At 41.3% G+C, this 25,088-nt stretch overlaps 1 protein-coding gene across 7 annotated transcripts in view; it reads right to left on the reverse strand.

The window, feature by feature from the left end:
• LOC132911689 (CUGBP Elav-like family member 4) overlaps positions 1-25,088 on the reverse strand; it is a 571,541-nt gene that overhangs the window by 505,862 nt on the left and 40,591 nt on the right. For 5 of the 7 annotated variants that reach the window (XM_060968526.1, XM_060968513.1, XM_060968524.1 and 2 more), the window contains exon 2: positions 11,932-12,014. Coding sequence is in view for 2 of the 7 variants with exons in the window: in XM_060968520.1 (XP_060824503.1) it covers positions 5,897-5,953 (57 nt within the window). In the remaining 5 variants the exon portion in view is untranslated. Of the gene's footprint in view, positions 1-5,896; positions 6,264-11,931; positions 12,015-25,088 lie in introns of those variants that run through there. The other 2 variants (XM_060968520.1, XM_060968507.1) reach the window with 2 other exon arrangements.

The raw sequence follows: 25,088 nt of genomic DNA on the forward strand, positions 1-25,088 counted from the left end.
AAACAGGGTAAAGGGCATTATAAATAACGAAAGGATCTGGAAAAGCAGGTCGCATTTCTCCCATTTTCTGGACGTTCCTATGCCAGTGGTGGCAGGCTGGACACGTCCCTCTCTGACGGAAGGCAGAAGGAGAACCAGATTAGAACCCGACAATCAAGCCAATTATACACTCCGGTGACGCTGACCCAGCTCCTCTTCCAGCTTCTCTGTGTCCACTGTCTCTTTGTTCCCTCTTCTCCTCCCTTTCTTCGTTGAAACCTACAAGGTTCCGGTTCCTGCTACGGCAACCTGCGGTCCTACTCTGGAAACTCATCAGACCTGCCGTAATCCCGATAGCGAACGAGACCCGAACGAATTGCTAGCGAAATTAAGCAGCTCATACGAGACACGTCGAATATATGAGAAAGTATATTGTTCCCAAGAGGAGATATCGAGACAGCGTCACCGAAACCGTATCCTTTCCTTCGTCTTCGGTTATATGAAACCAAATCTACAACGTATGCAACACGAAACCATAATTTAACGATATTGTATCCCCTCGAGTAAAAGAGCATCAAGTTAATACGAGTGACGTCGTTTAAGCGTGCAGATACCTCTACGTAGAAAATGTTCGCCTCTCGTAACGTGGAAATTCGCAAATCGATTTTTGCTTCAATTTGAACGTAATTACAATTTTATGAAAAGATCGGTCGCTCTCTAATCGGTCGTAAACGCATTAAAAAACGAATTCGGACAAAGTTGGATGAACGTTTTACAAGTACAGTTGGCGAACTAATTCTGCTAGTTTCACTGGAACATTAACAAGGGAAAATTGTAGATAATTATTAGTTGGAATTACAAGGAAGTAATGCTGGAAACGACGTTACGTTTATGTATGAAGATGAGTTTACTTTTGCAGGTGCTCGTCATGCACGAAACTCTTTAAACGTGGCTATAAGCGAGAGCGGCAGTTTAACGCGCTCTGTCATTTGACCTGCATGTAGGAAAAAGTGGATGAGGAGAACGAAAGGAAAAGTGAAGAACTTGAACGGTAACCTCCTCAGAGACGTTTCTCCCTAGACCGGAACAAGACGAGGAAAGATCGGTGAGGGTCCATGTCTAGAGAATCTACACTGAGCGGCAGATTGCAGCCCAGGCCTTTGGAGGATCATCAAATTAGCGGAAGAGTCTTTGAGGGCACCTCGTAGAGGTGGCCAACTTGGCTGGCTCGTCATACTCTCTCTGTTGGAATTATGCCTCCCCTTCTTACCTCTTTCGCGACCTTTCCGCGAATAGAGTTGCAAACTTCTGCCTTCTCCCTTCCAGGCCAAAAGAGACAGAAAAGAGGCACATCGTCCCCTCTCGTTTTTCTTTCCTCGCTGCTTTCTTTGTTTCTGTCTTCCCTCCTTCCTTCCTTTCTTTCTTTCTTTCTTTCCCTCTTTCTTCCTAATACTGCCTCTTTTACTACTTTTACAGCTACGACGCTAATGCCAACTGAATGCAACTGAAGAAAATTTTCTCCGGAGCTTCAGTACCCAAAACGACTGAACCGACCACGCTTTCCGCACCGTCTAGATATAAATGAGGGAACTTTCAAAAGCTGCCGAGAAAAGACGTTAGAACGAAACAGTTTCAGTGGTCGAGTGTCTCTATGTGACTACGTTTATGTATCGTTGGAATAATTTTTGAAGTTGGAACGCTCCGTAGCTGTCTCATGTTTAATTCCTTCGTTCTTAAGCTACTTTTCAAACCATGTACCGTCAACTGGCTATTGTATCGCTAGATTTGATCAGCCTTTCAAACCTACCAATGCGACGTAACGCGATAACCCTGGTCTTGCTGATACCATTGGAATATTCGCGAGTTTAACGTATTTCCAAATTGTTTTATTTTCATGCAATCTCACGCTAGATGTTTAACGCGTTTAAGCGTACAAAGATTTATAATAATCTCGAAAATAAAATGTCGGTACGATGGAACCAGTAGAAAATTTGGACATAACGTGGCAAAGTTAGCTGCCGCGATACGGATATTTTTAACCCAAGGTGGATAGGCTCGCAAGCGCGCGCGAAAACGCGTGTCTGTCTACACGCTCGCTAAATGCACATGCACACATGGATACACATAGAAAACGCGTGAATGTTTTATCGCAAGTTAGCCCTTTGCTACCCTCATGCAATTTACTCCCAAACCCGTATGTCTGGCCTGCAGCACAGAAACTAGGGCAGAAACACAAAGCCTGCCCACTGCCTGAGCGAGATACCAGTAACAATACCTAAACGCACAAGGGAAGGACGCCTTTTTCGTCCTTTCCAACCTCTCGTTTATAGGAACGGGTTGGTTGGTCTATCGCTGATAAAATTGTAAAGCCCCGGAACTGAATATTTTTCCACTACTTGATGCATCTAACCTTGTGGCAATCGTCCGCTTTGTATTGACGTTATGCAAAATCCTTTCAGACCCATATTCAGATTAGATACGTATATATGAAAAAACTTTACCAATCACGTGTCTTTTTATTAATTCATTAACGCCGTTCAGGAAGTTATCTTTCTGGAAAAATATTTTTTACTTCCATCGGGCCGCCGCTGTATACATTTTATTTTAAATCATCGTCCTGCGCGATGTACCGACGAAAAGATTCACCAGGGACTGCAACATGGCAGATAGGTATACAGAGAATCTAGATCTCGCGTTAGAAATTCATAGTTACGCGTGGTTCGCTTGCCCTGCTACTCGATTCGATCGATATGACGTCACACATCTTCGTGGTAATTTTAACTGTTCGACCGAACGAGGACCGAGAACATCGAAGTCGGGTCTCCTTCGAAAAGTTAAGGGAAACGCGATGTTAGCCGGCCTGTCTCACTCGTGTAAATATTTAGATTAGTCACGTGCTGGCAAAGAGATGGCGAGATGATTTAAGTAAATGCGCGATTCGACGGGGGACGAAGACACGATCGGAAAATTTAGCGGCTGAGGAAAGCAATAAAAATTGCTTTTCGTTGGAAAATCCAACCGACATCTCTTCTAATACGTTTATCGTTCAGAGGACGGTTAAACAACAAGATCAACCCATTACGAATTAACGTTGAATCCGACTATACATATTTCGTAACCATTGGAAATGCACTCTATAAAATGTATACAGTGTTAGTAAGAATTATTATTGTTTATTTATTGCACACGCACCTTGACCCGCGCAGGATATCATAAATATTAGATACTAATCTTATACCAACATGAAAAGTATGTAGTACATGAAATATATGAACGAGTAATGCATTGTATTATATTTTTTACTCTACTATTGCTAGTATTAGTATATTCGTTACAGTTACTATTAAATTATCGAAAAATTGTTAACAACGCTTAAAATACATTAGTCATTTCTGAGAATGGGTATCGTTAATAAGTTTTCGGTAGTTTAATACAATGAAATTCACTGTTTAATACTTTCAAGATTTACGACTTTGTGTATACCTCTTAAAACGAATTTCTCATGTTTTTAAATTGTTGGATTTAGAAATGATACCGAGGGATTAATGTTATTGCTTCTGAAACAGTAAAGCCTTTACCTTTTTTCTTACGTTTTTCCTTTATACTTCTTGCCGAGTTAGCTACGGCTTTTATTCAACAATGTATTTTATTACCCAGTACCGCTGAGGAACCGCGAGTTCTCGACACTTGGTGAAGAAAATAGGTTTTAGTTCACGAACGAGGGGCGCGTCCTTGTTTGTTCTACCATCGGTAAAGAGTTTCGCGCAATTCCTATTTTCCGCATCTTGATGTTTTCCATGGTTACACCGAGGCAAATAAAGTTTTCTCAATTTCCACAACCGGTGCCAGCGTGTGTCTGCAAGTACGTCACCTACTTCGGGATCGAGAAAAGTCGATACTAGAGAACGGTTCGAGAAATCTTGGTCGAATATCGTGGCGATTCATTGCCGAAACGAGCTTCGTCCGATCAAACTTCTAAAAGTGGGATATTATTTCCTTGCTGTACGAACGCATTCAATTTCCGTTTCATATTCGTTCGTTTTTGTCCCCCTTCGAATGCAAAAAACTAGTGGCGGATGTGTTAGTTTAATTTTTATGCCCGTGTTTATACCCCTAGTAGATTTCCTGGCAAGCGGAAAATGTCCATAAATGGTCAAGCTTACGAAACATTTCGACGAAAAAGATGGAATTTCTTATTTCACATAGTTCGTAGTTACGTAAAGTGGAATAAAAAATATCTTCGTAATGAAACTTACAAATATCAAGAACGTTGACGCGAGAAGATTAACGAGAGTGTAAGAAGGTATCGTATTGCTAACAAAATCTCTATTCGCGGTAAGAATTAAAAAATGATGGGACAGAAAATGTCTGAACGAAATGCGCACTCTTCTCGAATCAGTTCCATTGTCATCGAAGATAAAAGTACTTTGACATCACCATTATCAAACGGTTAAAGTACGAATGGTTGGAATCGAAGTCCGTTTTCCCGAGGGGACTGGTCCATTTCGAGTTAAAGCGCAGCACGATCGCGCGCCCGTCAGAGCGTCGAATCATCCCGCAGAATCAAAGCTCTGCACAAATTGGCGTACCTGATCAGGTTAGTAGGAAGACTGACCACCCCCTTTATCGACGCGTGGAATTTTCAATTTTCCTGAATAATCGGCCGAGTGCGTTTCTCCGTTGGCTCTCTCCGCGCGGACAACGCAGTTGCTTTGGAACCACGAGCGTGCCGTGAAAAGTATAAAGGTGGATTCTTGAATCACTAGCGCTAGAATACGCGATAGAGTCAATAAGTGCCGGTTCCCGCCATGATTTGCATGACAATCGGATAGTCATCCGTCCAGTATTGTCATCTATGATCGTCGCGGAGTGGATATATGCCCGGTGCATTCTCAAAGGAAAAGGCCTTCGTTTCCTACCATACCCACAAGCGTGTGTGCTTCATCCGAGCTTTTATCATGTACCCCGGCTCTGTCACTCTATTTCTCTTCCCGTTCCCTTCGTGCACACATTCTGTACGGCATCCCGTCATGCTCTCGACCTGGCAAGTTGAGAGCCCTAATTAAATTCAGTCTGGGTACTCTTACCGAGCGCGGTCCATCGTTCATTAAGCGTCGGATCAAAGTGATATTCCCGTAAAGTAGTTCCACTTTGTGGCGAGGGTTCACCCTGCCTATACCTATCATCCCTTACCTTTCCCTTTACCTCATCCCAGCCAATCTCGCGGAGACAGCACCCCGACAGTCCATCGGCGTTTACTCTAGAGGCATAGGTGAATCTTTAACGTGACCATCGTACGAATGATTAATTACTCGATACACCGACCGTGGTCACCTTGCTGCTAATTAACTATGTTTTCGCTTACTTTAATCGTATTCGAAAAATTATGGAAATATCGCGTTATTTCGTTAATTAAATTTCCCTGTTTCTTCAACGGGACATATTCTCGTTATCGCAAATATATCAGGAAATCGCGACGAATTCTTAGCGCGGACGGATGCTAGGAGTTTTAGGTATATACATATTAGTGGCGAGGAGACAAACTGACAGCGATGAATAGCGTGAGAAATTACTAAATATATTAATAGATAGGTATTTAGCGCAGTTGGCAATATATTTCCTCAATAGTTTCACATTATCACGAGAATGCCCTTCGCGTCCTCGTAGGATTAATGGCCTCCGAATGAGCCATAGAAGGCAACGACGTGCAGCTGTTACACAGCGGCACGGTGAGTAATTAGCGACCATAGCGATTCCCTGATCGTTAATAATGACGCATTACATATAATATAATAAAATTAGAAGCGTGGCATCGACGATTAAGTACAGCGATGCAACCTGCGCGCGCAATAAGACCGCTTTAGCGCAAGCAACGCGCCTCGAGAAGAAAAAACAAACGAAGAGTAATGCTCCGTACCATCATGAATTCGTCGTAGAGGTAGGAAATCTCCGGGTAGGTTATAAAATCGACCATGATGTTGTAGCACGAACGTGTCAACGATTATCACTGCTGTCGAATGTCGAACTATAAAGCACTATAACACTTGAATGACAGAGTGACGCTGCTTATGAAACATAAACGGACTTTGGATGAAATAGCTGGTGAAACGAAAACGTGGCTTTGGTAATCAAAGTTCTCTGCCAGCATTCGTTGAAACTAGGAGACAGGATGTATCTCGAATGCCGGCGTGTTACTTGGAACTGCTACTGCGCAGAATCACTACACAGCACCGCTTCACTTTAATACTTCACAAACACTTGGCGCGATTCAATTTCTCCGGATATAGATAAAATCAAGTGCCTGTAATCTGCCATAGACCCACACACATCGATATATTTACTCTTCGTTAACTAACCGGTCTCTGAACATTTTTATACCAATACCCAAAAAAGCACGCAGCACCAATGCCTCTGTGATTCACACGGCACTAAACGTTTACCGGTGTTTACGCGTAGCGATGTTTACGCGAGCGCGCCGCGATCGTTTTCGGACTTTCTTAACTGCGCACGAATACTTAAGGATCACTGTTGTTAATTTCACGACGGCCGCGTGCCACGTATTTTACCAGGGCCGATACGTACTAACTCCGACGAAAGCAAAGGAAAGAATGGGAACATAGAAAGGCACGGAAGGGCGCATATAACTACGACTGGCTTATTGTCAGGGCCGTATCGTGGAAGTAGAAACGAAAGGTCCACGAGACACCCAGAAGGATAGAAATGGGCAGCTTTATGCGCAGACGAGAGATAAAAGAGGGACCAGAGTAGACAGATATATACACGTATATATACGTATATAGAGGGAAACGAGGACTCGCAAGCCCACGCTTGCGAACGAAAGCACAAGGGAGAGTAAGCTCGGTCACTGAGGCGTCGCCACTCGGCTTGCTTCCTCCGGAGTGACTCCCTCCTTTACTTCTAGTCCCCTACCATTTCCATTCCATCCCTCCTTAACCTCCTCTACCTTCTTCTTGTTCTTCCACGTCATCTCTGTCTTCGCGTCTTTACCTCGCGAAAACGACCTTCTTCGCGAGGCATAACCACCGAACTTTCTCCTAATTGTTTGATAGCCACCGTTCCGCTACTCCCCTCCATAATCGTTAATATAATAATTATATAATTTAACGAACGCCATAGATGTAGCTCTCCGATGGAATTAGCGACTGAAATTTTTAAAAACATCGCGCCTTCTTGCTCAAGCGCCAGAAAATCGTCTGTCGACAGTTTACCTACGTACATCGTTCGTCGACAGTCGAAAGATATCGCCAGGCAATATAGGTACATACATGCATTTTTCTGCGGATTTTCCGCCAACAACGTATGCGGACTGACTGCGAATACGAGTCTACGGACAATTGTCTGTCAATCTGGAGCTTAACTCAATTACTCCCTTGCACGTAACAAATTACTGTCGAACGGAGATGGTTGAAGATTAACTGCATCGAATTAAAGATTACACGCATATTCGAACGATAACCGACGTTTTCTATGTGACTCCAGGGCTACACGGTGCTTAATGAATTACGAATAACGGATAGTCAGAAGCACCGAAATCGCAGAAATTTCATTGGACTCGAGGGCGGCACAGGTGCACGCGTAAGTTACAAAAACTTCGTTAGGGAGGAATGCAAACAATGCCCGGTCCGAGCTGTTCGGCTCTTTTCTCTACGTTTTTTGCTCCTTTCCCGCTACGCTCCAGGCTTTGCACGCCTAAGTATCGTTCCCTCATGAAAATTCGCGCCAATTCAAAGCGCCCCGTCGTCCCCTTCGCTCGACAGGCGCGTCATTGAGAGCTAGTCGGAGTTCAACGTTTCTTTCCTTCGAGTTAGCAAACCCTATAGCACACCGTCGTTTTTGTCAGTCGTTCGCAATCCGTCCTTCTGAATTTCTGATTGCACCTTAGTGCGTCGCTCTAACTTATATTCGCTACTTAACTCCGCCCCTAATTTCGACGTGATAAAGAAGGACTTTCGACCGCAAAAGTATCGATGATTAGCGAATAGCCTGGAAACCGGATCCTAACTTTTCTACTTCTATTTCTCTGTTCTAATATCTATTACGTACGATTTCCATACGATTCTCTGAATAAAAATAAAAAGATATTCCTTCTTATCCACATCCTATATCATACGTATCCCTGTTTATAAACATTATAACTTTTTTGAAAAATCTAATAATAAGGATATTAATTAATTTCGTGAAATATATACCTCTAAAACTTCTATGTAAAGCATTGAAACGTGAAAACTAGGAGCATCGTTCTCGTCCGTACGAGACTACTTATTTCGAGTCAACGATATTATTCCTCGACACTATACTCGAAAAAATTAAATAAAGAACGTTATATTTCCAATCGAATTCACCACTGAGAATCTTTCTGTCGCCGGCAAAATACCACTGAACAGCGGTAACATCTGGCGATCTGTTAATGTAGAGGTCGACTAGACCAACACTGCAGCCAAGGCGGAGGCTGAGTTGACGAGCAAAGCAAATAAACAGGAATTAAATCTGGACGGCTTTATCGTAGGAAAATGCTTCGAGATTTCTCGTGAAAAAAATATATATCACGTATAATACAAAATAATATAGTGTGTAACATAAAAAGTGAAATGGTGAGTCACCGTTGGCGATGAATTGTCAGACACGTGAAAAGCCCATCAAATCTTACGAAGAACCCATCGAAACAACCATGCGAGTGATTAGGAATAAAGATTAGCTTTAGTAGCTTAATTACACGATTGTATATCTGGGAAGAATATTTGTAAACAAGAAACAAGGTATGACTACAGCTAATTTAGGACCGTTCAGGCTCGTTCATGAGAAGATAAATAAAGGTCATTGCAATTGAACTTTCCAAAATTAAAAAATTTAAGTTAAATCTGGAGTGAAAAATGATTCAAATGATACAGATTTGATGATTCATAGATTCAACGGAAAATACTATTCATTATATTTATGACTAACAATAAGGATTGCTAAGCCGTATCGCTAAGTACATTTACATAGGTATGTCATCCAATGTAAACAAAATCTGTATTAGATTTAAGATCGTGTAGATGTAATACTATTTTAATCTGTCAAATATGTCATCGTTTTTAGTAAGTCTATTTCACATACATACATATAAGATACACTTGCACTGACTATACGAAACACACACATACACATACATCTTTTCTCTCATTTATAACGTAAATTAAAGCGGAAATTGCGCATAAAGAACGAAACGCACAACATTGCTATTACATCAATAACGACGTGTGTCCTCGTTTTATATGCCCTGAGGTAGATCAATGTAATATGAAAATTGGGTGCAATCCGAATAATAAATAATAATTTTCCATTTAGCAAATGAAAAGAACAATTTGAAGCGTGTCGCGTGGAAAATCAGCGCGTCTCTTATTCCAGCCAACATGAAATTTGGATCTACGATTCTGTATTTTCATCTCTAATTTCCAGCAAAATTTAATCTGGTTCTGGTGACACACGACGGAAACTTTCGGAAAGACGAGCCCAGATTGTAAGTCATGCACGAAGCAAGTTTGTGTAAAATAAACGCGGCCGTTAAGATTAAGTTTGTCGAGAAAAATGATTTTCGACGTAGTCAAATAGCTGGAATAATTCGTCAAATAAGTCTGCCGCTATAAGTCGTGCACGCTACAACAGAATCTGTGAGAAGTATCGCGATAACGGCCGGAAGTGGGATACCAAATACTTTCTTTCGGGGTTTCGTGTGAGCGTGAACAAGCGCGTGCGCACGTGCAACGATCGCTTCCGTAGTAAGCATAGGCTAAGTATAGCCGGTTAGCCACGGGCATTGTTATTGCTTGCACAGCGGGAGCGTTCGCTCGCGATCCCTGTTTATGAAGGGTCCGCGCTGCTTGCCCGAGTTATGGTCTCAGGTGCGTCCGAATATTACAACTTGGATCGGTCAATCAACAAATGACCAACATCCTAAATATAGGTCGGACGTTTATTCAAAACGCGTATACAGAATTGTAAGAAATTCCGAACTTAGTTAATTCTTCCTTTTATAGGTACGAACGTTTATGTCTATTAAACGAAACATCCTCGGCTCGTAAACAGATATCATAAACCATTGCTGGAAGAGCTAATCTAAAACAACTTATATCTTCACATATACTTTATTTGTAACAACAAATATCGTTATACCTGTTAAAAAGCTAAAAGATTTAATCACCTTGCGTTAGATTTAATTAACGACGTTAGTAGTCTGTCGTATTTTCGAACAGCTCGAGTTTCACGAATAAACTACAGTGAAGTATCTTCCCTCGACAGAACAGCATAAAAATGTCAAAAATTTCGAAACGGTCCACGTCGATGGACACTCACCGGAACGCTCGAAGCAATTGAAGAGAATTTTTTTTCGTGTTTGGTCAGCTCTGTGAGCGTGTGCTCGGACGTATGCTCGTAGCGACGCAAAAATGCGTCCGTATATGCCCGTATATGCGTCTGCTGCCTCTTCATAAAGTCATAACTCAGCCAAGCCCCCGGCACATCTCTCGGCATAACATTTAAAACGATTTCCGCTGGCAGCAGTGCCAAGACCGGAGCTGCGTTGTTTCGGGGATAGATTAACGAAACATAACGCCAGTACTCGCTACGGACTTCCAAGGGGTAGCTTGGATAATGGGAAGGGGCGTGTTGGCACTGCTCTGGCAGTTAAGCAGTGTTCAGTGCTGGTGCTTGTAGTCTTCAGCCCCTACGGTTACGATCGATGGAAATTTTTAAGAGAACTATAGTCTATTTGGTTCGAAAATATGCAACAAGGTAGATGGTTTCATTCCACGTTAGGTTTGTCAGTGAGATTTGCCAGTGAGATTTGTCACACGTAAACCGCCGAGTGATATTAATTAAAAGCCACATATGCCAATGAAATAAGACTTTAATTGGCAGTTGCGAGGATTAAATGGTACGAAATTCATATAAAACTGGAATAAGAATCCGATGCTTGGTGACATTTAAATAAACCACAGAGACAATCGTTGCCCTCTTGCGGGTTATTTATACTGTTGATCGTTTTCAAGTTGCAGAAAGTTTCTTCGCGCCGAAAGAACGAGTCAACAGATTGATTCGATAGAATTCTTGTGCGATTCTCTCGAATCACTGCTTGCGGGGGAGTCTGAATGTTCAAAGTAACGCATACGTATGTATATACATGTTGGCACATAATATCGTTATACGCAGCATCAAACGCAGACGCGGCTAGTTACAGGTTTCCTGGGACTAACTGTGAAAAGAGGAATGCAAAATTCTCATATTACTCGGGGATACGAATGCGTATAGCCAGCCCTGACATTTGTAGAAGGCGCACGGAAAGTCTGATGATACATCGTGGACTCTGCGAGTTGCGCCCTCTGGTCCCCCCTCTCCTTTCGACTCTTACCATCGGCCCTCCATTCCCTTCCTAACTACCCTTTCGGCGTTAAGAGATTAACTTGTCACGCCGGGCCATTTTAATATTCCGGATCGCGGGGTGAATCGCCGGAATTTGCCTGGAAAACGGCATACGGCTCCGCCAGCGATAAGTATCTGTTAACGTCACTGCAGCTTTGCCCGCTCCCTTTTTTTCTGCGTGAAACTGTACCGAATAAAAATTACGCCAGTTCATTTACGCGCGCGTTCGATGACTATTCGATGAAGCGTCAGAAGAAACCGAGACAGACAATTCCTTATTTTCCAAGTTCACCATTGATTCTAACGGTCAAAACGGCTTTTAGTTTACAAACAAATTTCACGACCAATTTTTCCTAAGCAACTTTTATACATAAGTTCGCGAGTATGCTTATTTCGAGAAATGCGGACACTTGTAAGAAAATATTTAGATAAGGCAATCGCGGGTTGACGTAACCCACGTACAGTAAGTCGGTTCACCGGTATACGAGAAAACCGAAAGGAGGTAAATTGTGTTCTAAATGTGTAAATACTTACCCCTGGTAAAGTCCGCTTCTCATGCAGAGCGTTCTGGGCACTGATTGCGCTGTCACGACTATAGTAGGTGAGAAATGCACAGCCTGAAACAGAGTAGAAAACAGCAACAGTTAATCAAAACTGGGACAAGATTTTACCAGATTGCTGGGAAATAAATGGTCGATAATTATTCGCTTTTTTAAATCGTTATTTTAATTTACTTTTTAAATTAAAAGCATCAAACGCAATTTATGCAATGATGCACTAGTCATTTATCGATCATTTCTTTCCCACCTTACTATTCTTAGTAATTTTCGTTCAATTTGTTAATTTCTCTTCAAAGGCCGAGAATCGAAACAAAAAGTAAGCGTGCACGAGAAACATTCGTGTGAATTCCAGTAAGAAACGCAGATGGAAAAATATCGTAACGTTAATCGCAATCGCGGCGAACAAGAATTACGTATTTACAAGTTCTGTGGAAAATGAAATCCATATGGCAGGTTTATCTGCAAGGTGATAAAGTGCACCCTTGGCGTCAACCTTTCGCATGCGTTCACCATCTGCCCAACATTTACGTGACGCGAGTCAATGCGTCACAGTAATTAGATATAAGCGATTGAAACTTTTCGCTGCATAATTACTGGCGCAACCACATTAAGAAAACTTCTGCGTTATAATTTTTTCAACGCGTTGTAGGCAACGTGCGACAAGCAAAGGGGTGGCAAGGCGTCACAGAAACGTTCGCCGGAAATGTCCGTACATCACGCAGTTGCGGAGTCGACTGAATTCTTCGAACTTTTTGGTTCGTCGTACAGGAATGAACGTGACGTTTCCATGGGGAAACTTGTTGGATAGCCCTCCCGAAGATCGTTTCCTGCTAAATTCGCGAACAACGTTTTACACACGACGGTTGTCGAATTTTGACGATTTATCAAGAATCAAAACACATTATCGATCGATAATCGTGATGTTATATTAGTCAGGTCGACTGTTGTATTATGCTGACGTATCGCTCATCTGTCTTTTCGTTATGCTATCAACATTGTTACGTAAGAATCCCCGTGTAATAACATGAACTGCCTTTTACACTCGCACAAATATTTTCGCTAGCGAGAATAAGCTGTTATTTCACAATTGATATAAATAATAGCATTATAAAGGCATTATAAGTGACTTTAAGATATATATGATATATATTAATCACACTTTATTGTTTTATTAGTTAATCATTGTTGGAATACAACGATGTTTCACGCATAGACATAAGCACCCACATAGGCATTTGAACAGGACACTTACACAGGTCGTACTCGTTACTGTATAGAGAGTGGGGTTCAAAGTATTTAAGGGATCATGGGTCACTACCTAAGTCACATAAAAGATATAACTTAGAAAACACGAAGTTGGCACCCCGCTGGGGGTAGCCACCCACATGCTATATTTATTTTTATTTTATTTTTTTTTTTTTATTACCAATGAGATATAACACTTTACCAAATGTCCTTCAGGACAAATTGTAAAAACCAAAAATAAACTATAAAAAAAAAAAAAAAAAAAAAAACTACCTAAGTCTAGTCTGAGAGTAACTGGCCAATAATCAACAATCTCCATACGTTGTTAATTATATCACTCGCTTATATACATCTACAGGTTCTGTAGTTCTGTTTAATAAATATCAGTGAATATTATTTCAACATAAACATTGTGTCTTCCACAGATTATTAATCTTAACTTCAAGATTAAATACTAACAATTATGTCTCCTAATTTCTCCAATTTTTTTCGTTATCTGTTGTAAGTTTCGTTAAGGTAGTAACTTTTAGACAACAATGTTGGTATGTAAAATGTATGTTTACACATATGGAACAAAGTATGCGCTTAGATGTACCACCGGGCGGATGTGACGGCTACCACAATTCGCTTTATATGTTTTTTACGAGAAACCATTCTTCTTCTGGCTGTACCATAGTCGCAGAGACGTCATATATAACGGGATTTTCCGATCGGATGAGGTTAACGAATGGATTAGAAAAAAATTCGAATTCGTTGAAAAGGACAACGCGTTTTAATCGAATCGTTTATTCGCGCACCGTCTTAGAAATCTCCTGGAGCAGCGGAAGTATCGGCATTCTCACCGTCGTAAAATTAATTTTCCAAAACGACTCGAACCAGTTTAAGAACCGACGCCAGTATAGCGGGTTAAAACGATGGTAATTAACCCTAGAATTGGACGGTGGCTGAACCAGACCATTATCGGCTATCGCACTGTCGAGCAAACCTCCTAGAACCGCCTTCCTATCGGTCTGAGGATTTATTCAAAGGGCCTGTTCGCCCTATCTGATCGCCATTTGACTATCTCAACACACCGAGATGGATGTAAGCAAGCACGCGCGCTGCAAGACTCGTGGACAGAACTCGGTCTAAGATCACTTACTATTTACGACACGACATTATCGTGACTGCCCGATAGCCTTGATCTGTCTATAATCACGACTGCCACGGATACGGATTCCATTAACTATTAATTTTACAGATAATCAGGATAGCTTCGCATACATAGAAACATGCATCCGTTCCTCGTTGGATTCCGACTGAATTTCTCCGAAGCTTCTCCGCCCTTCTTTTCATTTTACGCTTTGATGAACTTTGTGATTAATTTTGTGAAAGGAAAAATAAATCAATTTTGCAACATATTGTTAAATTAGACATTTATGAATGTACATGTATGGTATATATATATGTTACAAATTTGTCTCGATAGGTTTACTTTTTGGGGCTAAGCGCCGTGAGGTCCCTCACAGTACGTCTACCAAAAAGGCATCAACGCCTTCGCCACACTCCGTGGTCAGATCCTTTAGAAGACAAAGTCTCTATTGTTTGGCAATGCGACATCTCGTTAGGTCGCTTGCCACTAAATTATCTCGCGTATTCTCTAACAGTCACATCATCGACACCTCAGTTCGCCGGCTTCGACAAATATTCGCTCAAGCACCCTGCCGAGGTGCTTATCGAGCTCTCGACCCAATCATAAATTTCGTAAGGCTAACTAGCGGCGGTCTATTTGTCATAATATCGTTAAGAATATGCGTTGCCGTTAACATGTACAATTTGTCTCGAAATAAGCAACTCGCTACCCCTTCTTCTTTATTTGAACTCATCGACAGAGTGAGAGATCCGAGAACAAGTAAGAGGTCCATGAAAGCGTGAAGGTATAAATTTTTCTGGTCCAATGAACAGTGACATAGTTTAGTAGAAGACGAATAGAATTTGTATGACAAAAATACACCTATATACTGCTCGACCAATCAGTTTATGATTTGCCGCTATCTCGAGCCTCTCATTCTCACGTGTCCTTCCTTGTCGTATTCGGGAACAAAGTCAGGATAAATACCTGTCTCGTAATAACTAATTTGCCGATCTTGAACGTGTTACTTATTTCCAAGCAAAACTTGACATATGTGAAAATTTCATGCATCACATAGAAACGATCTTACGTGTCATAAACACGGAGATTCGCACAAACCAGGAGTTATGTAGGCAAAACATGAAAACTGCAAAAAGATAAAGTGCACTCATGAATAACTACATCTGTAGATTTTACAACTTTATTCTGACGCTCTTGTTTCCTATCAATCAAAATTTCATACTTTTCGGCAATAACTAAAAATGATTTCATTCGCACACATGTCACAAAAAACCATAAAACGTAATAGAGAAATTAATTGTTCCTTCGTTCCTGGTCTATTATTTAAATGAAATATTGAATATCGAATAAAAATATGGCAATTAAATATGTAAAAATCTACCCGCAACACCGATTTCGATGATTTTTGAATATGTTGCGAAGCTCAACATTTTAGACAACTTTTTCCTATACATATAACCGTCGGCCGACCATAGCTTCCAAGATATCTGCAAAAACACCGTCTGCAGTATCGGTACATTCCCGTCTTTCGTTTATAGTTTTTTATAGGTTTGGGTTAGATGTCATTTTGTTCTCATGGGGCGGCCAACAACCAACCAACACTATCGCATACGTCGTCGCGGATGCACAATTATAGGCAAAATTCACTACTGTGATATCGGACACGTGTAGTGGACAGTCGCAGCGAATATATAACTGTGACGAAAACTAAGGCGGTCCGACAGTTATATGCATAGGTAAAAGCTGTTCAAAACGTTGAGTTTTATAACATATAGAAAAATCAGCGGAATCGGCGTTCAAGATAAATTTCTAAATAATTATCTAAAAAAAAATTGCGCAAGATTATATTTTGAAAGAGTAAATATCAATTTTATATCGGTATGTGAACGTTTCAACGATTTAGTTGCACTAATAGTGTTATAATAAGTGAAGGTAAACTATAGCTATTCAGATATTAAATTAAACTATCGTGACTCTATTTCACGTTTACTCAAGTAACATTCTCTGCAGATCGGTATTTTAAGTTATGCTTTCAACGGTATACGTTCGTGTCATGAAATCTCTTCTACCGACAGATTTATCAGCGTTGTTTCGTAAGAAACAAACAAGCCTGCTGGCAGTTTGTGCACGATTGCTCGTCACATCGTTCGAGCATGCAAAATTCAAATCGGTCGTCGGTGTTGTCGTTTCACCGAGCCGTGCCGCGAAGCTCGAGACGTTTTAATCTCACGGAGACTCGGAGGATGCAATTTCGTCGCGATAGCAGGTGGAGTCGCTGCGGCAACAGTTTCTTAGCGGGGAATTACGTCGTCGCGTCGCATCGCTTTGGAAACGAGAGTAACAGAGAGAGGGATACACAGAGCGGGAAAGAGAAGGCGGAAAATACCGTGGAAGTAAGGAAAAATGACGCAATAAGAAAGACGAAGGTGTACAGTTGCCACGGTGCTGTAATTTTTCATGTAACGCGACACGTTGTACGCGCATCGAGATCCCCTTTAGTTATCTGAAGGCGTTGCGAAACGGTGGTATTCGCGCGTAGGGCGTCTAACCTAGCCCGCATAAAAGCTCTGGCGAAGGGTGGAACGGAAAAGGGGAAACGCGTTAAAGAAGAACGAAACTGGTCGTCGTGTTGGCGATGAATCCGAAAGTTTGCAAGGGGTCGTCGCCGGCGGTGGTCACGCCAAGTATTCGCTGTCAGATATACACTAGCCCGACTTCACCATCCCTTACCCCTCCTGCCCCATATCGTCCTGGCAAATGGGAATAGACCGAAATATTTATAAACATCGCCGGTGCTTATCTTAATTGCATTGGGACAGGTTGCATGACACTCTTATTCTCCGCGGCTAATATCCACCGGGAATAGAAAAGTTCGTGAGCCATACGCCCTGCGGGGCTTCAAGGCGAATTAGCTTCCGTGGCGTATCAAGAACAAGGGCGACCTTTCTTCCTACCTCTCGCGCGCGCTTCCCTGAGCTTCCGCCCCGTCTTCCGTCCGAATTAAATCTATAGATAACGCCTACAGCCATACACGAATTGCCAGACTGCGAGACAGGAGCTAAATCTACTTTTCCGAAATTTGCATTTACTGGATATTTGCTTTCTCTCGCGAGGTACATCATTTCGCGGCCAGTTTCATCCAAATGGTAATTAGATTCGATGCTGATGTTCGCCAGCTAATTTCCAATTCATCCGTGACAACAAAGAGAAAAAAATCGGCCCCGTTTCGATGACACACTTTATATTCGCTTAATTTTCATATCGCAGTGTATTCGTCTATTTGGCACTACTTTTTTGGCTTCCTTCAAATACATTTGGATTCGAAAGCCCGGTATGCAAGTGCCAACTTCCATCCTTGCCAACGTTGTTCCTACGAGCATACCGAAGAATCAGGTTGAAGCGCAAACTGTATTGCTTAGTTCTTCCAAGTTCCGTTACGAATACGTCGGATCATTGTAAAAACAATAGAGAATACATACTCGTTTTTCGAAACGACCATTAAATAGTCATTCGAGATGTCGATATGTTTCTTTCATTAAGGTCTAAACAATTTGTCGAATTAGATTTAAGCAAGAGATTCGTTTTCTCCCGACAGACGTATTTCGGAGATTCGTTTTTATTTTTGCACTCGATTCTATTTCATTTATATTCGTGAGTGGAGAAACGAAGCGTAGAACGTTGCGTGCTGCTTGAATTTCGTGTACGATTCTCTTTTTATTCACGCACGTTCAAAATATTCACGACGAACAAAAATCGAGAAATCGTCGTGCTAATATCAGTTCATTTAGTCTCTGTTCTTCTTATCTCGTCGCGCTACAATTTCGGAAATTTATAATATTCTGCTCGAATTATTTAAGCGCCAGACAGGAAGAAGAATGCTAGGTATAGCACAACGAGACGTTTAAACGAAGAGAATAAGACAAGAGAAAACGAGAACTAGAACGAGAATATGAAAGGCACGTGTTATCTTCCAAGATGTCACAAAAGTCAGGTATTCTGCAACGCACGGGCAAGATATATTCGTTAAAGGCTATTCAAGAATAATGTCGCGTTTTTATCGTCTCTGCTCCGTGGGCCGAGAGTAAGATTATCACAAGAATACACGATATATGACCATCGACGAAACAATTGCTATCACCCTCCAACTACTTCATTTTCTTCTCGCTCTTAAAAAGAAACGCTCTCGAAGAAAGAAATTAAGGATATCGCGCTAGCACGCGTTTGCAATTACGATAAGGTTTACGATTAGTTTGACAATAACGCAGTTTCGAGAAATCGCAGGTCATCAACGTTTGAAGATCGCAGGAAAACAAGAAACAACGTCACGAGACAGCTTTATCGAGAAAATGAAATTCTAAGATTTTAATCAATTAGAACGAGAATGATTAACGAATTTTCAAAAATATTCGAAATAATTAATATTCTAATTAAATTTGAGATATTATGGAAAAAACAACATCTATTATCATCACGTCCATTTACACTGTAATTACCCACCATTAACTAATCGTAAGAATTGAATAATTTAACGCGTCCGACTGATGAATCGTTATCGAAAATACAAACACTACCTACGTTGCAACATTGTAAATTCAGTGGTTCAATTATTCCGTTGATTCTCTGTATAGCATGACAGGTTATTGCGTGCTAGTGGCAAAAAGCAATGTCCTATATTACGCAGCCGGTATACCTCGGCTATCCCCGATGGTACTTAATTTTCGCTATGCGAATCTAATTAATTCAATTGGGATTAATTATCCTCTACTACGAACGGACTCGCACCGATGTTCCTGGGCCTGAACGTGGGAGACCAATTTGTAGAACGCCTGCCTGACGGTCACGAGGTACGTATTTCGCTGGTATTACGCTGATTCGCAATCGTTCACAGACAAGTCGATTAAAACGACGCGGAACATGCCTGTGCAAAACGAGTTATTGTTGTTCCGGTCGCGCCGGTGTCATGGAGATCCGTCCAGATATCATATGTTAACACACCTATATGCATACGCGATTCGTTCGCATAGGTGAACGATTTGACGTGAACATTAAACTCGGAACGACCGATCGTTCGCGTCTAGACACCTCTAACGCTCTTAAATATTTAATCGTAAAACTGTCGTAAAGCTGGTGTGAATTAGTGACGCCACGTCGTCTCCGAGGCAATCGAATAAAGAACCGACTGACAACTTTGACCCCAAGTAAATTCATCTTTACGATAATTGGAGCTGGTATCGGTACTCGGGAAACGGTGAAACAATGTAAACATCGGAGGATAATCGAGCGCGTGTTTCGCGTAACGCGAATGCTCTCGAGACAGAGTTAGCGAGTTGAAAGCTACGAGACCATGAAGATCATCCAGCTACGAAGCTTTTGCCTATAAACTTACCGATGTGTATCGAGCACGAACGAAAGGCTAAACAGGCACATACGATACGGATGGACAAATAGACAAAAAGAGGAACGATAGGAAGAGACGTGTGGAATATGGACGAAAGTTGATGGCGTCTGACGACCGTCCGACGTCGACAAGGGTGAGGCGAGGTGGTTAAAGGGGATTCAAGAGTAGAAGAGCGTTTTATTTGCGAGGCAATGCGACGGCTAATACACCAGTCACTGGACAGCGTCCAAGTCATAAAATGGATTTTATGACGCCGATCGATACAACGAGATCTCTCTTTCCCTCTCTTCGACGTCGTTGTCCTATCTCCGTTCCTCTCTCCCTTTCAATGGACAACTGCCGACGCCTATGTCTGCTGCCTATACCCCTCGAGAGACCACCACTCCTCGAGTCTACTTCGTTCCGGCAAACTCAGGGTAGACCGAAGACGGAATATAATTCGTTTGTGCGTCGCATGTATTCATTAATGAAAAAGTTTTCCATTCCTTTCTTAGCACCTTTTTCCTTTCGCTCCTTTATCCGTCCCCTACAAACCACTTGTATTTCTCGCATTCTCAGACGTTTACACGTCTCTGTCTACATAGATGTTGGTCTATCGACACTCCCCGCATCTCAAACTCGTAAAAGTTGAAAGACACGCGTTACGATGCCTCTGACGTATCAGCAACCCATGAGTCGTACTTCTAAGTTTCGTATTAGCGATAGTACGTTTAGCACTTAATACACGTATTAACGTATATTTGGACTTTGATGCAAAACTACTTACACGTACTTGTACGATTATTATATATTATATATTAGCCACGACCACGCGTTAAAGACCGTCGCGTTGGTGTCAGTTATTTTGGCGCTACCAATGCTATTATACTATATTAATTATTATTAATTTTATTAATTAATTACTATTATTATTAATTATTTCTATAATTATTAAATAATATTTTAAGACAATTTATGGCAGGCATTTAGACCGCGTGTGGCCACGAAATCACGAATGAGAATGAGCATGTAGAAGAGGTAAACGAGAAGACAGGGATATCTTCAAGACTAGCATGATATCAACCCAGAACTTTATAAATAAATGCAAATAAATGCCTGAATGAAATTCGGCCGTGCAGTGCTTTGTACTCTGAGATAAAAATTTCTAAGATGCACTTCCCATCCTTGGATACAATCAATTTTCCAAGAACGCTTTTCCCATTAACTCCATTTAACAAATGAAATTTCCCAATTGAGGAAACAATTGTAACGTTCAGATACGATATTGTTTATTTATCTCGTTTATTTAACTCTCCCAATTATCTTAACAAGATTCGAACGGGTTGCTGGCAGAGGCGAATATCGCAAAGAGGAAGAAGAAAAGAAAGTTTCTGAGCCAACGACTAGAGGAAGGGCGATTCCCGCGAACCGAAACGGTGTTGAGCGAGCGGTAGGCAGCCAGGGAATTAGAATTTTACGGTTTCCCTAATGAATTGAAACGAAATGAGGCTACGATAGACCTATTCGCCGCACCTACACATTAGACTCTCCAGCGTCTTAGCACTGCCACGCCACTGCGTCGTGCGCCGCCACGCCGTCTCGACGGCTCGTTTCGCGGGATTCGCGCAGACAAGGAATTTGCATCTCGGCTGGAAATTGAAATGCCTCGCTACAATGGACAGGGAAGAGTGTCCTGCGGAATGACCTTTATAATAGAACGCAGGTAATATAGCTAAGTCGGAACGAGAAACGTTCTGAGGCGATAGCGTCCGGCATACGTATACATATATATATATACACACACATGCAAGCTCAATGACATGCCCCACAAACTCGCCTCACTATCTGGGAAAAAACGCTGGGACGCGGATATACAGGTTGAAGCGACAATTATTTCTATAAAAGCAATTGTATACCGTTTTGTTAGGTAACAATGAAAGGTAGATTTTGTTGGATTACTTTTTCTCCTACGCTTCTTTGATCACCAGTAATAATTTTTAAACTTGGGAAATTCTCGCTGCCATCGTAACAGCAGAATGTGGAAATTACTGGAAATTCTCGATGATGACAGAAACGATGTAACGTCGCTATTCTAGAAAATTACAATGGTACAATGTAGAATTCAACGTTTGCGATAAAAATAACGCGTTTGCTGAATGTAACGTATGCCCATATTTCCGTCTGGCATTTTCGAAGCATCCTGTGTAATACGAATAAACGCGGCATTCGATTATTTAGAACTTTATAATCCTTGGATCTCATGCGAATACGATATGAGAAAGTTGGACCGTTAGATTAGCTCCTTATACCATTAGCTCGTTATACCATTCGACCGGTCAATACCAAATCCAAGGGGTGCCTTTTGCTTGGATAATTACAGTACCACCCCGTATAACCATAACCCAACGTAGCAGCATCCAACGAGCAATGTTTACCCTCGACATTGACATCTTCTCCGCGCAGACTTGCGCGATCTTTCGTTCAACGTTTACGAAAAGAGGCGCAATGTACTTGCAAAACGTGCAGGCGAGAAACTATGTGTTAGCGTGGGCGCGTTTGTGAACGTGTTTTAGCTGCGTATCGACAGTACCCTCGTTGTTGCGCAGAGGAAATTGAAATATGCAAATAACCGCAACCCCGACGCCACCTAGCTAGCAGCTCCGCAAAAGGTTGATGTTTCATCCTCAGAGTATCGGCATTTATCGTCAATGTTGAATATCGCGCGCCTTGTTTCAGTGAGATTCCTGCTTTTTGAATATCAATGTCTAGAAGATTCTGCGTACGTATCACGTATTCACCCGTGTACCCATCGGCCTGTGTATCACGAGTAAATCGACCGTTTATCGGTAACTGGATTTTTAGAGGAGAACTTATACAAGAGTAATATCGTACATGAAATTGTACGGCTTTTCGTAATGCAATTAATGGATAATATAGTATAGTAGATAATATACTATAAACGACAAAATTGCACGCACCATTCTCTTATATCTTATACTATGAAGTCAAATTGTTTTCTGCAAGATTTCATATATTGTCCTATCCTATTTTTCCCTTCGAAATCGTCATTTGTTCGCCGCTTGATATAAAATGTCACTGCCTTATATACGCTTTAAATGTTACCTTGAATAATGCCACCGCGAGAAAGAGTCAATGCAATCCTTTTCTCGAATGGTGTCAAAAAGGATTAAGGTTCTCGCGGGGAAGAAGAAAAAGAAGAAGAAGAGGAAGAAGCTTCGTCGCTTCCGCGGTCACGAAATCCCGGTCCATAAGGCCGTTGAGAGCGCATAAGTAAAGTGGTCGCATGGTACGGAACGATGAACCCACTTCGTGGTATTCTGCCCCATCGACCTTTGCAACGCGGCCAACTGCTCGGGAAACTAGAAGCGAAACGTAAGGCAGTAACTAAGAGTTTAAAGATGGCCAATGACGCACGCTGTACTATGAAACTGGCTGTAGCGTCTAAAGTTATTCGTGCATATCGATGAAGCTTCCCTCTACGAAAGAAAAGTGAAATCGGTTCGATAAGAATAAAGAAGGCGAGGGTAAAGAACATGTATCTCAAATATCGAGAGAGAAACATTGAGAAAGTTGTTCCTTCTATTAATGAAAATGTCACTAGACGTTTTATTAGCTTATGTAAAATAAAAGAATATTTTTATAAAAGAGCCAAATGTTTCTCTCTCGCTGCTGATATGGAACGAAATAAATTTAAGCGCCTATTCGCGATATCAGGTAATCTATAATTAATATAAAGCTAAGAAAGAAGATAATACGGAATTGCTTCCAACAAAGTTTCTTCATTAATTCGACGCACGTTGAATGCCGTTTCTCTTGACAAATCAAGACCAAGAGAATAATTGGAACGAACCAAGTTATTTATGTCAACATCCAGCATATGTAATTAACCTTATTTGTAATATCCGGCTAGCGAATAGAAGAGCGGTAAAAGTTACTAAAATTGTAGTGTCAACAGGCAAACATATATTCTTTCTCGTTAATTGTAAATAAAATTCGTTGTACTTGGCGCTATGTTCTTGGCAAAGTTGCACGATGTTTACATCGCTTAATACAATAACAAATCTATTTTCATAAATAATTAGATGAAACTTTGTTCGTTTCTTTTTTTCTTATCACGCCCGCTTCGTTCTCTTCCATGCGGTTACTCTTCGAAAAGCGCGATGCTAAAGTCCAGTGCATTATTGAAAGACAATGTTCAGCGTGCTATGTAAAGTCTATCGAGCCTCCACGGTTTAACTTAAATACATACATACATATATATAATTAATATGTAGTAACTAATAAAATTAATATATATATCTAAAGTTTAGTCCAGGATTTTTAATGTCACCTGAAGGAGAAACATAAAAATAGTCGTTGGGCCTTTTGAACATCCTTTTCCTTTTTCTCATTTTCCCATTCTCTTTTTTCCTCCGCCATCCTTTATTCTTTTTCCTTATGCAGATCCTTTCAACTTTTGCTTGTTCCCTTTCTCTTGTTGTCTCTTCTTTTGGCTGTTTTTCATCGCCTTTTCTTACGTCGACCAAATTAAATATCGCGCCTGGAAACTCCTGAAGGAGGCTTCCTCGGATATTCAGAAGCATCCTGGACGCATGGTCGCGTTCAATTTCAGTGGTACCCGTACCGGGGCATAAGAAGAGAGAAGGAAGGATAGAGAAAACAAGATCGACCAACGGAAGCGTTAAGCAAGAAGAAAGTTCGATCGGACGGTACGGATTCAAGCGTAACATCGACTGAAGGATAAAGCGTCGAACAGGTGCCGCGCATCTTTTTTGAGCGGTACACGAGATTGTCGTTTTCTTTTCGCGGTTCCGAAACTTTTTAATCCAGGTCTCAAATTGCATTTATTAATTTTAATAACCCTACAGATGCACAGCGTCCCGTTATACAATATTACGCAAGAAAGCATGTATCCTTAAAGCTAGATACCTGGCTTATATAATATATTCAGCCCTTCCCTACATACGAGCTCTGCCTATGTACAGACATAAATATGTATTTAGCCTGGATTAAATTATTTGCAGGAAGATGAAACGGGTCCGACCCGCATAGCTTCATTTCCCCAGACATCTTGGTTGCGCCTACCGCGTGTCGATGGAAATGCGCCTTACAGGCAACTGCAACCCATTCGTTTCCACCGGTAGAGTTTAGATCGGCTGCCAAGTTAATTCTCTCACGGGGTACCTACTTAATTTATCTAAATTGCCATGTCAATCAATTCTAACTGAATAACACGCGAGATTTTGCAAGGCATTTAATGCAAGAAAATTAATGTCAACTGGCATATTCAAGAAACATAGGTATTACCAAATTGTTTCCAATCTCTGTAGTCGATCGAAATTAGATGTGAGAGTTA

This window comes from Bombus pascuorum, chromosome 11 (genome assembly GCF_905332965.1).
Source record: "Bombus pascuorum chromosome 11, iyBomPasc1.1, whole genome shotgun sequence".
Taxonomy (NCBI): domain Eukaryota; kingdom Metazoa; phylum Arthropoda; class Insecta; order Hymenoptera; family Apidae; genus Bombus; species Bombus pascuorum.